Raw genomic sequence first — 17,204 nt, 5'->3', positions numbered from 1 at the left:
AAAGAGGGTGACCAAGACTCAGTAAGGAAAGCCAGAAGATCACCAGTAAAGCGACCTTGACGGAACCCATACTGGTGATCAGATAGAAGGTTGTGAAGTGATAGATGTTTAAGAATCTTACTGTTGAGGATAGATTCAAAAACTTTAGATAGGCAGGAAATTAAAGCAATAGGACAGTAGTTTCAGGGATTAGAACGGTCACCCTTTTCAGGAACAGGCTGAATGTAGGCAAACTTCCAGCAAGAAGGAAAGGTAGATGTTGACAGACAGAGCTGAAGGACTTTCACTAGGCAAGGTGCAAGCACGGAGGCACAGTTTCGGAGAACATTAGGAGGGACCCCATCAGGTCCATAAACATTCCAAGGGTTTAGGCCAATGAGGGCATGGGAAACATCTTTGCGAAGAATTTTAATAGGTAACATGAAGCAGTCAGAGGATGGAGGAGAGGGAGGAACAAGCCCAGAATCGTCCAAGGTAGAGTTTTTGCAAAGGTTTGAGTGAAGAGTTCAGCTTTAGAAATAGATGTAATAGCATTGGTGCAATCTGGTTGAAATAAAGAAGAGAAAGAGGAAGAAGCAAAGTTATTGGAGATATTTTTGGCTAGATGCCAGAAGTCACGAGAGAAGTTAGATCTTGATAGATTTTGACACTTTCTGTTAACGAAGGAGTTTTTGGCATTGTTCCGGGCAGAATTTTAAAGTGCATGAGATTCTAATGATGGAAGGCTTAAGTACCTTTTGTGGCCACCTCTCTATCATGTATAGCAGGATAACAAGCTGTGTTGAACCAAGGTTTGGAAGGTTTAGGTAGAGAAAAAGAGTGAGGAATGTACGCCCCAATGCCAGACATTATCACCTCTGTTGTGCGCTCAGCATACAAAGACGGGTCCCTGACACGGAAGCAGTAGTCATTCCAGCAAAATACCTCCTCAGGTCCCCCCAACTAGCATAGGCAAAATGCCAGAGGCACCTTTGCTTAAGGGGATCCTGAGGAGGGATTGGAGCGATAGGAGAAGATACAGATATGATATTGTGATCGGAGGAGCCCAACGGAGAAGAGAGGGCGACAGCATAAGCAGAAGGATTAGAGGTCAGGAAAAGGTCAAGAATGTTAGGCGTATCTCCAAGACAGTCAAGAATACGAGTAGGGTGTTGCACCAATTGCTCTAGGTCGTGGAGGATAGCAAAGTTAAAGGCTAGTTCACCAAGATGGTCAGTGAAGGGAGAGGAAAGCCAAAGCTGGTGGTGAACATTGAAGTCTCCAAGAATGGAGATCTCTGTAAAAGGGAAGTGGGTCAGAATGTCCTCCACTTTGGAAGTTAAGTGGGCAAAAAATTTCTTATAGCTAGAGGAGTTAGGTGAGAGGTATACAGCACAAATAAATTTAGTTTGAGAGTGACTCTGTAGTCGTAGCCAGATGGTGGAAGACTCGGAAGATTCAAGAGCGTGGGCACGAGAGCAGGTTAAGTCATTGCGCAGATAGACGCAACATCCAGCTCTGGATCGAAAATGAGGAGAGAGAAAGTAGGAGGAAACAGAAAAGGGGCTACTGTCAATTGCCTCAGACACCTGAGTTTCAGTAAGGAAAAGAAGATGAGGTTTAGAAGAGGAGAGGTGGTGTTCTAAAGATTGAAAATTAGATCTTAGATCGCGAGTGTTGCAGAAGTTAATGAAGAAAAAGTTGTGGGGGGTGTCAAGACACTTAGGGTCGTCGACAATAGGGCGGTCCGACCTGGGAACATTTATGGTCCCCTCCCCAGATGGGGACTTCGAGGCTGGTGTAGGAGTCGCCATGATAATTTTGAAATTTTGAGTAAAGGGTGTGTGTGTTATTAGGTGCTTGTAGTTTTGTGTGGTGGAAGAGAGTTGTCTTTAGAGGGCAGGCTGTGACTGACCCCTTGAGTTGTGAGACACAAAGGGAAACGTTCAGTGAGGTCACAGCTGGCTTTAATGAAAAGTTCACAGCACCCACTGAACAGTGCTTTAGATTTCATTGGGAGTAATTATCGTTTCGGCAGGTGCCTACTGCCTCCTCCTCCAAAAACCCAAATGTTTTAAATCCCTCGAGGCCAGGCTTTTTTTTCTTTAATCGTACAGTAAATATATGGAATAAACCTCCTGCAGAAACTGTAAACAGGAATTCTACTGAATCACTGAAAAATAAAATAAACAAATATCAAAAAGCTAATTCGTAATAAGCTCTATTCTTTTTCGAATAATTACTAAAATCACTAATAAACTCTTTCATTTCACAGACTCCAGTTTTATTGTAAATTGTGTTCATTTTCAGATAGGCGTATAGAGTTCATCGTAGGGTGAATAGTAGCACTTCCTTTCATCCTTTCCTATGAGAATTCCTTGTCAGTTTTTCCATACTGCATGTTACTTTTCCCAAATATTTCTGTATCAGCGCAAGCTGGAGGGAGTGGTGGGTGGGGAGGAGCCTTCTGGTGTGCTGTAGCTAGTTTGAAGTAGTTACCAAACAGCCTTGCAAGGACCAAAACGTCTGTTGCTGTTTGGCTTTCCTTTGTATTCCTTTGTATTCCTTTTGCATCCAAATCTGCCAGCAAGGAGATGGCATCCGATTCTGACCTAATTAATCTACCTATCTTCGTGTCATCCGGACATTTACTAACATCACTACTGATTCTACTATCCACGTCATTGATATATGCATTACAAACAACAATGGGCCCTAATACCCTGTGGCACCCCACTAATTATTGGACCCCACTCGGATTTAGAGCCGTTTGTTACAACTCTGTCGCCTGTCGCTTAGCCACGACCTTATCCAGTCTAACACCTTCCTAGCTATCCCGTGCGCCCTAACGTTTCTCAGTAGCCTCTGATGGGGTACCTTGTCAAATGCTTTACTAAAGTCCAGATACAGGATGTCATAACTATCACCATTATCTGCCGCCTCGTAAACCTTACAGTAAAAACTTAAAAAGTCAGGCAAGACCACCTTCGTGAAGCCGTGTTGTGACTGATTTATCAGGTTATGTTTGTCTAAATGCTCCCTAATGTTCTTCGCTATTATTGACTCCATTATTTTATCTACAGTAGAAGTTAAGCTGACAGATCTATAATTAGACGTTAAAATTTTATCACCTTTTTAAAAAATGAGTACTTCATTAGCCTGCCTCCACATTATCGGTATCTCACCTGGCTCAAGTGATTTCCTAAAGACAGAAACTAACGGTTCACTAATAACCTCTTTGCCTCTTTGCATTCCTTAAGTACTCTGGGATATATTTCATTTGGTTCTGGTGTCCTGAAATTTGTCAGGCTATCTATCTCATGCTCCACTATCTTCTTAGTAATGGTAATATCTATCAGCTTCTCATTCTCTTCTCTAAACATCTGCTCACTACTCGGCATTTCTTGCATGTATTCCTGGGTGAGGACAGTTAAAAAATATTCATTCAGAATTTTACTAATCTCCTCCCCAGAACTAACCAGCTCTCCATTTGCTGCCTTTAATGGGCCTATTATTTCTCTTCTCTTCGTCTTATACACCTGATAAAATCCCTTGGGGTCCGTCTTCGCCTGGCTGGCTACCTTTAATTCATAATTGTTTTTAGCTTTTCTCCTTAGCCTCCTGACTGTTTTAACAAATTCATTATATTTTGGCCTTAAAACATCTTCCCCTGCCTTTAATGTCTTATATATACTTCTCTTCTGTCTTATGTAGTATTTTAACGTATTAGTCATCCATTTAGGATAATGTTTCTGTGATCTTATTGCTCTATAAGTGATGTTGCTAACTGTCCTGTATGTAATCTATCAACGAAATATTTATAAAACTCATCTACATTCACTTTTCCTAATCTTCTCATCTCGGCCCCTTCCATCCTCACCAGTCCATCTTCCACTCTCCTCAACTACATCGTGCCCATCTCACCATGACCTGACCTCCAACATACTCAAACATATCGTATCGTATCCTCTGACATTTCCGTACCCTTTTCTTCTCCTGCGCTTCACCGTCACACCTTACGTCACCTCCCTCACCCTGCCTTATCTCTCTCAACTCCGTCCTGGACCTTACCTTTTATCTATTGCCACAACGATATGATACACCTGAATTTTGGACTTCCTTTTATCTTTATTTAGTGACACACACACACACACACACACACACACACACACACACACACACACACACACACACCTGTTCACAATGGTGCCACTGTAGCCCCTTAATCACTGCGATGTGGCCTCGCTGCCGTGCCAGGTCAGCTGGGGTCATGTTGTCAGGGGTGATCACATGAGGGTTTACGCCGCGTTGCAGCAGCGCCTCCACTACACCACTGGAAGCCCCGAATAGCGCCGCAGCGTGGAGGGGCGTTAGGCCTTCCATGCTCAGCACGTGACCGTCACTGTACTCAGGGATGCGGGCTATGTCTGCCTCGTTGCCCGCCACCAACCAAGACAAGACTTCATTGTGGTTATCTTCATGGATTCTCCGCCATTCTCTCTGTGATGAGTTTCAAACATTATAGATGGCCATACATGTAATTTCCATTACATTTATATCATTATCACCACCACCACCAACATCATCACAACCTTCATAACAATTGCCACCACTATACCAGTACTACCACCATCACCACTACTACCAAAACGACAATAACGATTATCACCACAATATTACCACCATCACTACCACCACCGCCATCATTATCACCATAACCATCATAACACATCACCACCTCTAAATGTAACATTACTACCACCATCACCAGAACCATCGTACTCATCACAACCACTGTACCGTTAGCACCTCAACCACCACCACCACCATGACTACTATCACCACAACCATCGTAACAATAACCAATATTGTACCATTACCACTACCAACAATCATCACCACTATACCATTACCACTAACACCACCACCACCACCACCATCAACAACACCTTCATGAAAACTACAAGAATGGCACTCATTATGTTTGGTAGAAGAGGCATTTTAGTTTTCTTATGATGTGTCATCAATCCGCCCTGAGAGAGAGAGAGAGAGAGAGAGAGAGAGAGAGAGAGAGAGAGAGAGAGAGAGAGAGAGAGAGAGAGAGAGAGAGAGAGAGAGAGAGAGAGAGAGAGAGTTATTATAACTGGTATTAGTATTTAATATTTAATAATTTGCAGCTAATGCTTACGTGCCTAGTGGTAATGATGATGATGATGATAATGATGATAATGATAATAAATTTTCATGATCGAATTTTTTTTTCTTATTAAAAAGGTGGGGTGGGGGAAGGCAAGAAGTCAGAAGTTTTCCTATATTGCCGAAACTGAGCATGACGATGATGATAATAATAACAATGATAATAGTAATAATAAAATCAAATAGCCAGGAACGACAAGAAGGATGGATCTTAAGAGTGATGATTGTGGTGGTGATGAAAGCGACATTTGGCTCGGCTCTTCTCCTTTCTCCCCTCCCCTTCTTTTCTCCACACACCAATAAGCAGGGCAGGACGCCTCCTCAGCTTAGCCTGGAGGGAGGAGGGAGGCAACACACCTCATGTGACTACAGCCTTACCACGTCTATCACACGGTGACTCTCGTCCCTCACCATCTCACCGCCATTCTTGGCCAACCAAGTTTCCACTTCGTGGCGGCCATAAGTCACAGCCCAGTCCAGCGCGGTGTCTCCATCCACATCTTGAACGTGAGGGTCAGCACCTCTCTGCACTAGCCACTGCACCGCCGCCATACTCCCGCCCGCCACAGCATGGTGGAGTGGGGTGCCATATCTGATCATGCCAGTGATGGGCCAGCCCACATCCGCCAGCTGCTCCAGTACTTCTACATGGCCATGAAAACTGGCGGCGTGCACCGGGGTGGGTGCCTCAAGATGCTCAGGGATGGGAGAGAAGACAGGCATAAGGACCGCCACACACTGCTGGTGACCATGCAATGCAGCAAGGTAGAGGGCAGTCCTTCCTGTGAGCGTGAGCCAAAAGAAACATAAGAAATTAAGGGAAGCTGCAAGAAACCACCAGGCCTACACGTGGCAGTTCCTGTATGAAATATACCTACCTATTCCCGCCTTCCATCCCCATCCATAAATTTGACTTATCTTTCAAAGCTTTCTAATGACTCAGCACTAACAACCTGATTACGGAGTTTATTCAATTTATCTACCACTCAGTTTAAGGATTAATTCCTCGCTAGCTATGACTTTCTTAAATTTAACTTTTTCAAGCTTGAATCCTTTATTTCTTGTTGTATCCTGATTACTGATTCTGAGAATTTTGCTTATATCGACTATACCACTAACAAACCTCTATCAGGTCCCCTCTTAAGTTAGGTTAGGTTACGTTAGGTATGGAATACCCTTTATCCCCTGTATCCTTTTTGTCATTGCTCTTTCTACTGATTCTAATAGACTTATATCCTTCCTGTAATATGGTGACCACAACTACACAGCATAGTCTAGAATCTCTAGATGAGGTCTGACCAGCGCCAAATATAACTTTAATATTATTTTTGAACTTCTACTTTTAACACTCCTAAAAATGGATCCTAATTCCCGATTTGCTTTACTTCTGGCCTCTCTGCCTCAAAGCTAACTATAATTCCTAGATCTTTTTCGTTCTCTGAACTTAACAGAGCTTCGTTATTTATTGTGTACCTGTGTACTGCGTGGGTTTCTTCTGTCTACGCAAACTACTTTGCATTTGTTAATATTGCATTTGACATCTATCTCTCCATTCGTTAATTCTATACATGCCCGCCTGCAAGGCGATGGCATCTAAATTTGACCTAATTAACCTGTCTATCATGTTATTCACAAATACACAGCTAATCCCACTATCTGGGACATTAACCCTAGATCAGTAAACTTGTTTCCCAGTTACACTATCACTAAACTCGGGTTTCTCACACCCATTTTGGAAAATTGAAAAATCATACACAGATTTATTAAAGTAAACATTAACACACTTAATTTTCGATGTATAATTAATACCTAGACCTATCATTTATTATATTTTCCCTTAATTACATTTTTCAATTATTTTTTTTTAATAAGTATGAAAAATGAAAAAAATACAAAATTTAGAAAAATATTCATAAAAAATAAATAAATAAATAAATAAATGGCAGATTTCCTTGTTCTTTTGTAGTTTTACTTCCAGATGGATTAGCTCTACTCTCAGAGATTAATCAAACTAAACTAGGGTGTTGGAAATCCGATCTGTAAAAAAAAAGAAAAAAACGGAAGCAGTAAACTCGGGTGTAAGGCACCCGAATGGTAATTTATGGAAAAAAAAAAAAAAAAAAAACCGGTGCGCGCAGCGGAGAAACGTGACTCGCCTTTGTCTGAGCTTGTGAAACACTGAAGGTACTGAAAAATACAGGGCGGTTGTAACAAGGGAACATCACGTGATCAGTGTGACTTCACTAGCCCCAGGTGTCTCACACGCGAGATTAGTTATCTAGGGTTAATATGTATTAAAAATAATATTGACCCCAAAATTGATCTCTCTGGCACTACACTAATCACTTGACCCCACTCGTTATTAAAGCCGTTTATTACAACCCTCTATCGCCTGTCGCCTAGCTATGGTTCTATCCAGCCTAACATCTTCCCATCTATCCCATCCGCCCTAATTTTTATCAGGTGCCTTTGGTGGTGTTTCTTGTCGAACGCCAGGTATAGGTAACTGCCGCCTCATGATATAGTAGGTTTAATAAACCTATCAGATTAGAAAGGAATAACATTTCTAAGGTTCAGGGCATGTGTTTTGTTGGCTCTCACTATTTGGAAGGTGAATGCAAGTGACATGAAGTCATGGCACTCAAAATATGTTCTAGATTTCATTATATATATATATATATATATATATATATATATATATATATATATATATATATATATATATATATATATATATATATATATATATATACACATTCAGTTTACAGAAACCCTTATTTGGATGACTCCATATTTCACAGACTTTTGCTTTCTATGGCCAGGATACAAGAAACTGATAGAAAATCCGCTTTTCTTTTCTTTCTTTTTTTTTTGTGTGTGTGACTTAAATGCTCATTATGTCGATTGGCTTAATTCTGTATCACCTACTGATCCTCATGGTCACCCTGGCCATGATTTCTCTTGCCTATCTGGTTCTGAGCAACTCGTGCAAGCTCTTACTCATGTTTAGGCAATGGGGAGTTTGGTAAATTAGTTGAATGTCACCAGGCAGCAGCACCAGACATGTCTCCTTCTCACGCATAGGAGCAATATCAAACATGCCTAGTCTCATTCTATATACATAAAGATGCAATGAGCTTATACTCGTATAATATACTTTTTTTACACAATTCCTTCTATGTAGTAACACAGGTAAAATCGAACTACATTCATGAAATAAATTATTTAAGTTGATTTTCTAGTCAATTGGCATTTAAATGTATTTGGTCATCTCTAGATTAAAAAAAAAAAAATTGATTGGAAGCGTATGAATGTAGACGACATTAAAAATGAGGCGAACATGTCTGTGCCATTTAAAGCTTCAAATTACAGAGATCAACTTCCTACTATATGGAAACAAGAATTTTAATTGAAAATAGGCAACTCGAGTGTCCTAGTAATACTATATATCTAACCAAAGCAAAGATCTGATGGGCCTGCCTTAGTTGAAGTTAACAAACAAGTAAATGGAGAGTCAATTAATTCCTGTTGCAGTATCCATGTCACTACTCCATGAACCTGTGACTTTCTGTATTCCTCTCCCGTCACGCTAGAGCAGTCCTGGGAGATGTTTGTGTTGGTGTTCGGTTTCTTTGCCATGTCGCTCGCTTCGTGAAAGAGATGCTGAGATCACCACGAAAATAACTATATCCATATATTACGATGTTACTGAGTATGTTACGTCATACTATATTGTAGTCTTATTTTTTTTTATCGTTTTTAGTGTCCAAATCATTAGATTTTAGACTTGTAATATGCCATATTTAAAGTATTGTTAACAGTAGTACTACACAATCAAGAACAATATTTATGTTTTGACCAACTTCTCTCAAAATTATCCATACAAGATATTTAAAAGTCGATGCAGAATTTCGAAAGTATAATGATTAATGTTCTATGCATCTGTATGCACATGGGATTTACAATAACAATATTTTAGGTCATGTCACTAGGGGACATGCAGTAGCGACGACACCTGGCGGATTAGTTCCGAGAACTCCCTATTGCCTTTATTTATTTATTTTTTTTATTGATATACCCGGTCTTGCTAATATGAGTGTTAATCATCCCATTGGCTTCTCTAATCATAGTCCTTTAAACATTGCAGTTCAATTGCATTTATCTGTGCCTAATGTTACACTGCTACGTAAGATGTACTGAAAATTTAAGGTCAACTGGGACTTTGTTAACAGTAGTATCTCTGTTATTGTTTGGGAGTTTTGGGAGCTCTGTTATTGTTTAGTGGGACATCTATCGTGCAAAGTGCTGTATATCTGCTGTTACTTCCAAACCTTTGGATATTGTTGCTCGAAGAGTCCCTTCTAAGACTATTAAGTCATGCTTTTATAGCAGAATGTAAAAAGGCTCTCCATAACAGAGAAACAGCATATCTGTTGGCCTTCTTCGTGTTCTGGTGTTAGTTAGGAAAACTGCTGAGCAAGTCTATAGGGCTACAGATCAGAATCTTAATGATCAATCTAGGGAAGTCCTCTCAGGTACATGACATGCTCATAACTGGTGGGCTTCTTTGAGGTCTGCTTTCTTTGGATGTGACTGATTTTTTCTCCAGACTTTTTTTTTCAGCATCTTTCCCAGCAAGCAAAGTGATAAAGAGGCTATTTTGTCTCATACTTGTCTTTTAAACCTACTTTTAGATCTTATGAGCTCTACAAGATGTTACTTGAATCTGACTCTTACGGTGGTATGGATCTGCAAGGTCTATTTCCCTTTTTTTTTTTTTTCTAAAGAATGTTGCCTAATTATTGTCACCTAAGTTAGCTGTTATTTATTTATTTTTTTATTATAAAACTTCCTTATCCTGTTTGTTGGAATATTGCTATTGTTAGACCAATCCCTAAAGAATCCTCATTTACCACTCCTTCCAGTGATTATAGGTAAATTTCCATCTCTCCTTTTCTGTCGAAATTGTTTGAGCGATTACTTGCCAAACATCTCTCTTCTTTCTTGAATAGTCATAATTTGCTGCCATCTATCCTGTTCAGGTTTTAGGAAATAAATTTTAGTACATGAGATACCTTGGTACATCACGTTCAAAACTCTCTGGATACTGAGACTGGTTTCTCTGGATTTTTCTTCGTCATTTGATGTAGTTAATTATAAAACATTGTTTTTTTTTTTACAGTTATGCCAGTTAATTAATTAACTAGAAGAACAAGAACAAGAAATTAATGGTTAATTTCTTAATATCTTATCTGACTTTATATCTGACAGGCGCCAGCGTGTTGACATTAATGGTTATTTTAGTAGTTTCTTTCGTGTTACTTCTAGTGTTCCCCAAGGAACAACCTAACTTGGACCTCGATCTATCTTTTATACTAGTGATATGTGGCATGGGATTTCGTCCCATTTCATGACGTATGTTATTCTGCTGTATACGTGATCCTTCAAGTAGATCTCTCGCAGCCACTTAGCTGAACTATGATCTTGAGCGGATCTGTTTGTGTCAGCGTTGGGTTATGTAATTAAATGCTCTCAAGACCCTTGAAAGACTCCCAATCCTTCACATCCTGAAACCATAATCAACGATCAAGGAATGAACCACTGTAATTCTTTAAAATTTTCTAGTGTAGTGTTGGACTTCAAACTGATTTTTGAAAATCATAATAGGATTAACCTCCTTAATATTACAGAAGACTGGTTTGCTGTGGAAATGCAGAGACATTTTTAATGATGATAAAATTATTTAAGTTTTATTCCTTCATTTTACCCTCCTTCGAATACTGCTGCCCAATTTGGTTGTCAGTTGTTCTATCTCATGTAAACTTTTTCATTGCCCTTTTAGCTTATTATTATTATTATTATTATTATTATTATTTTTTTTTTTTTTGCTGCCTAATCTCAACATGCAGGCAGCTTTATCATCGTTGAATGGTTGGTGCAATGATTGTTATGATTTTTTTTATTTTTTTTTATTTAATTTTTTTATTTATTTTTTTTTTTTTTGTCAATAATAATGAGTGTCCTGTTCATAGAACATTACCATCTTAATTTATTCCTGTTCGCCGAACACGTCATAATTTACTTTTCAATGGACGTGTTTTTCAGCAAGTTCTTTGTTCAAGCAACGTATTTTCCTGTAGATTTATTCCTAATTTGACTAATGTGTGAAATCTAATTTGTGATGATTTTTTTTTCTTCTCTCTCTCTCTCTCTCTCTCTCTCTCTCTCTCTCTCTCTCTCTCTCAATATATCTCTCTCTCTCACTCTCTCTCTCTCTCTCTCTCTCTCTCTCTCTCTCTCTCTCTCTCTCTCTCTCTCTCTCTCTCTGAATCTCTCTCTCTCTCTCTCTCTCTCTCTCTCTCTCTCTCTCTCTCTCTCTCTCTCTCTCTTTCTTTCTGAAACTGCCATAGATAAATTTAAAACAAAAATTTAAAACCTACCTGTTAACCTTATTGTCTGCGGCACGGGTCGAAATCAAACCCGGCCTTGTTGATTTTTCCCAGTTAAAAGAAACTTCTAAACAAGAGATAGTTTTAGCAAATTATTCCCACTATGTCAATCAAAATTTGATTAGGAACGACCACGAAAAAAAAAAAAATGCAAGAAAACTTATATAATCTATGGAATTTTTATTTATTTATTTATTCATTTATTTTTTCATCTCTCGCAAAACAATACGAGTATGACAACAGACGAAAATATTAATCAATGAGTTCAATCAATGCCGACGACGGCCACTTCCTTGCCAGCCATACGATAAACTTCCCAATATATACTTGTGTTTGTGTGTATGTGAGTGCTAAGCAAGTGTAGCTTCTCGGTTCAAGCTTGTGTTTGCACGATATGTGATACTAAAAATTCAACCAAAATTCACGCTAATTTAATATGATATGCAAGGTGGTTACATGGCAATATCATATTTTCAAAAAGCGGTACTCCTCTCTCTCTCTCTCTCTCTCTCTCTCTCTCTCTCTCTCTCTCTCTCTCTCTCTCTCTGAGTCAACGTAATCCCACCATTGACTGTTACTATAATATGATAGGTCGGGTGAGTTTGAGTGGCAACAATGGAAGCGATTTCAGGCGGGAGTTGCCATGGCAACTGACTTCTGCCCTCCACTCCACAATCCACCCAGCCACCCCACCCACTCACATCAGCTGATTTACTTGACTTGTCAAGACTTGACATGCTACCTATGAAACTACATTACTAGATTAGAGTGGCAAGTCAGCATGGGATGGGGGAAGAAATTTTGATATAATATGGCAAAACATAATGAAGCATTGTACAACAATTATTTGAGAGATACAATAGAGGCATAATTTTGCTCTTAAGAACACAAGGACGAAGTAACCTGGCTACGCATTATCTCTAATGTTCACCGTAATGAGCAAAGGTTTTATTATAGTTTTATTTGCTGAGGAGGGCATGTGGTATATTAGATGAACTTGTCACCATACAGCAGAACTTTTGAATTACATCTACCACTGCCAGTAATTTTGTGTTGATGTTCACTTTACACTAAGAAGGCTACTCAGTTATGAAAATTATGTCATACAATGTAATTACGTGACTTTAGGTAAATGGCGAATAAAGTCTTATTCACCGAGCTTTCTCCTCTGTGCTCTGTTAACCAGGGGATGAAATTCCTAGTTAGAGAAATACTGTACGCGTGTTTGTTGCTCATTTGCTTGTATGCAGAACTTATATTCGTGCCCTCGATGAAACTGACTGACAAAAGTACTGTGTGCAGGATTACACCTAAGGAAGCTGATAAAATCTCAGGATCCTACCGTGGATGAGGAATCGAGCCTCCCATCCCTATGTCTATCTGTAAACAATTGCCATTCTTCTATAGCAACTCAGAAATGTCGTTGTCCGGCTTATTGTAGCCAGACAATGCGATGATTTGTTTCAGTAAAAACCTAAGCTCTACTTTCTTGATAGAGTTATAAGTGAATGTAAAAAGTCTGACAGTAATATATATATATATATATATATATATATATATATATATATATATATATATATATATATATATATATATATATATATATATATATATATATATATATATATATATATATATATATATATATATATATATATATATATATATATATATATATATATATATATATTATCGCCGCAGGGTGACGAAGGTTATTTCAGACCCACACAATGACACGAATCGTTTATTGAATCCGGTCAAAATCTGAAGACATACATTAATGATCATAAACAATATTCTATATAAATAATTTGTGTAATACAGGTATGATTCTGCACGTTACTTATAGGATAACGTATTCTTACACAGACAGTTGTTAAACTTAAAAGTTTTGGGTACTGGGGTGTTCGTTAAGTAACGCGAACGCCTTTTCTGATAGGTGTTCTATGTAGGTCTATCTACTTCTACCTCTGCAGCAACACACGTCCTCCCTACACGAGTGTCCTCAGTAATGTGTCCCTATCGTCCTTAGTTACTGCCTGGGTTCCTACACTGCTCATCGTTATCCATTAGCGACGGCTTGTCATAACAAGCATCCTTCATCTCCTTTCACCAACAGTACCTCAACACCGACCGTACAAGAAATTCGCTGACAAGGCCTCGTCTTGGTCCTCGTCCTGACCTCCAGGTCATTTCCTTTCTCATTAACAAACTCGCTTGCACAAAAAACAAATTCTTTCACCCGCTTGGCGGTAACAATATATATATTATGCAGAGAGAGAGAGAGAGAGAGAGAGAGAGAGAGAGAGAGAGAGAGAGAGAGAGAGAGAGAGAGAGAGAGAGAGAGAAACTTACAACAAACATCCATTTCGAAATTTATTTTGATATATAAGTGGCTTCAATTCACAACAGAATTTGCAGAAATATAGAAACAATAATTGGCTTTATTGCATATATAATATGACTTTCAATTGTTTTCCTTATAATCACTAATAATGATTTTTTAACTGTCATTTTGCTATTGACTGCTTTGCATTAAAATTTAACTGCTAAATGAAACCACTTTCAAAAGGGCGGACGTTGGGGAGTGTGGTTGGTGTGAAACATGTGAGTTTAGTTTGGCTAAACTAAACTAAGTAAGCAGGTATTCATCCATCACAAACATCGGGCTGCAGGTTCATAATGCTCTCTCTCTCTCTCTCTCTCTCTCATTACCTATTGAAATAATAATAATAATAATGATACTACTACTACTACTACTACTACTACTACTACTACTACTACTACTACTACTAATAATAATAATAATAATAATAATAAAAATAACAGAAACAACAACAACAGCCATTATAGTAATAATAATAATAATAATGTGTACATGTGTGTGTATGTGTGTGTGTGTGTGTGTGTGTGTGTGTGTGTGTGTGTGTGTGTGTGTGTGTGTGTGTGTGTGTGTGTGTGTGTGTGTAAGAGTTACGTACTATAAAAATAAAGGGTGCAACCCCAGGCTTCCACCTCGATGAAAGGTGAAGCCACCGCTCCCATCAGTCGATAATATCAAGCTATCATAAAGATATTTAGGAAAACTAAGCTTACCTTGGTGTTAAGGAGACATTGCTGCTAATAAAGAACATGACTGAATTACCAGTTCAAAGGAAATCATTACTCTCCTTGCCTTTCTACACTCCATTATTACACGGGCAAGTTTAACATTATAGTCACTCTTCAACACATGCATATTTTTATTTTGTTATGTGTCATATACCGATAAAATAACGAAATGTGCTGATTCCGAGCCATTGACTAATAATTCAATACCAACAGAATTACAAGAACGATAGGGAGTTGAAGAAAGAAAATGTTCATCAACTTTTTTTTCATATTGTACGCATAGTCTAAGAAACATAAGAACCATTAGAAATTTTTTTAAGCTTGAACCCACTATTTCTTGTTATATTCTGATTACAGACCCTAAGAATTTTGCTTACGTCCCCCTACTACATTTTAACACCTATTAAATTTTAATACTTCTATCAGCTCCCCTCTTAACCTACGTCTCTAAGAAATGCAAATTTAACAGCTTCAGTCATGTTCCGTAAGGAATACCCTTTATTCCATGTATCCTTTTAGTCATTCTCATTTATGCACAGCATAATCTAGATGAGATCTGATCAGCGCCAAATATAACTTCAATACAACTTTAGTACTTTTACTTTTAACACCCCTAAAAATGGTCCGGTTACCCGATTTGCCCTTTTTCTGGCATCTATGCATTGTTTTCTTAGATGGAGATCAAAGCTAAGTCTTAAATCTTTATCGTTTCCTGAACCTAATAGAGCTTCGTAGTTTATTGAGTACCTACCGTGTGGGTTTCCTCTACTTACGCTAACTACTTTGCATTTATTAATATTAAACCGCATTTGTCATCTGTCTGTCCATTCATTCATCCTATCCAAATCTACCTGCAAAGAGATAACATCGGAATCTGATCTAATTAATTTAACTATCTCTGTTTCATCCGCAAATTTACTAACGTCACTACTAAATCCACTATCAAAGTCATTAATATATATTAAAAACAATAGTGGCCCCAAAACTGATCCCTGTGCCACCTTACTAAATATTTGATCCCATTCTGATTTAGAACTGTTTATTACAACTCTCAGTCAAAGTCACCTAGCCACGATCTTATCCAACCTAATAGCTTTCCATCTATCCCGTGCGCCCTAACCTTTCTCAGGAGCCTCTAATGGGGTACCTTGTCAAACGCTTTACTAAAATCCAGGTATAAGATATCGTAACTATCTCCATTATCTGCCACCTCGTAAACTTTAATGTAAAAAGTCAACAAGTTCGTAAAGCAAGACTTCCCCTCCTTGAAGCCATGTTGTGACTGATATGTCAAGTTAAGTTTGTCGAAATTTTCCCTAATGTTCCTCGCTATTACTGACTTCATTATTTTATCGCTAAATGAAGTTAACTGACAGGTCTATAGTTTGATATTAAAAACGTCATGTACTTTTTAAAAGACGGATACTTTATTAGCTTGCCTCAACATTAACGGTGCCTCTACAGAATCTACGAGCTTTTTCCTAAAGACAGTAATTAGCGGTTCACTAACAATCTCTTTTCATTATTTTACTACACTCTCTCTCTCTCTCTCTCTCTCTCTCTCTCTCTCTCTCTCTCTCTGTATATATATATATATATATATATATATATATATATATATATATATATATATATATATATATATATATATATATATATATATATATATTTTTTTTTTGTGTGTGTGTGTGTAGGAGGGACACTGGCCGAGGGTAACAAAAATCCAATGAAAAACAAAATGCCCACTGAGATGCCAGTCACAAAAAAGGGTCCAAAGCGATAGTAAAAAATTGAAGGATAAGTGTCTTGAAACCTCCCTTTTCAAGGAATCCAACTCATAGGAAGGTGGAAATACAGAAGCAGGCAGGGAGTTCCAGAGTTTAGCAGAGAAAGGGACAAAGAAAGGGACTAAGAATACTGGTTAATTTTGCCATTAGAGAGGTGGACAGAATAAGGGTGAGAGAAAGAAGAAAGTCTTGTGCAGCAAGGCTGCGGGAGGAGGGGAGGCATGTAGTTAGCAAGATCAGAAGAGCAGTTAGCATAAAGATAGCGGTAGAAGACACCTAGAGATGTAACACTGCGGCGATGAGAGAGAAGCTGAAGACAGTCAGTTAGAGGAGAGGAGTTGAAAAGCTTTTGATTCCACCCTGTCTAGAAGAGCGGTATGAGTGGAACACCCCCAGACATGTGAAGCATACTCCATACATGGACGGATAAGGCCCTTGTACAGAGTTAGCAGCTGGGGGGAGGGGGGGTGAGAAAAACTGGCGGAGACGTCTCAGAACACCTAACTACATAGAAGCTGTTTTAGCTAGAGATGAGATGTGAAGTTTCCAGTTCAGATTATAAGTAAAGGACAGACCGAGGATGTTCAGTGTAGAAGAGGGAGACAATTGAGTGTCATTGAAGAAGAGGGGGTAGTTGTCTGGAAGGTTGTGTCGAGTTGATAGATGAAGGAATTGAGTTTTT

The 17,204-nt window shown here is 38.6% G+C and overlaps 1 protein-coding gene across 5 annotated transcripts in view; it reads right to left on the bottom strand.

Moving 5' to 3' along the window:
* The window catches only part of LOC135097472 (uncharacterized), a 106,630-nt gene that overhangs the window by 70,202 nt on the left and 19,224 nt on the right, over nt 1-17,204 (bottom strand). For 4 of the 5 annotated variants that reach the window (XM_063999421.1, XM_063999422.1, XM_063999418.1 and 1 more), the window contains exons 2-3: nt 5,554-5,957; nt 4,174-4,479 (exon numbers count right to left, since the gene is read on the bottom strand). In XM_063999421.1, the coding sequence (XP_063855491.1) occupies nt 4,174-4,479; nt 5,554-5,957 (710 nt within the window). The remainder of the gene's footprint in view (nt 1-4,173; nt 4,480-5,553; nt 5,958-17,204) is intronic. The other variant, XM_063999419.1, reaches the window with a different exon arrangement.

Source organism: Scylla paramamosain, unplaced genomic scaffold (assembly GCF_035594125.1).
Source record: "Scylla paramamosain isolate STU-SP2022 unplaced genomic scaffold, ASM3559412v1 Contig21, whole genome shotgun sequence".
Lineage (NCBI taxonomy): Eukaryota > Metazoa > Arthropoda > Malacostraca > Decapoda > Portunidae > Scylla > Scylla paramamosain.
The sequence above is the reverse complement of the archived record's forward strand: the minus strand, read 5'-3'. Positions and strand labels throughout refer to the sequence as shown.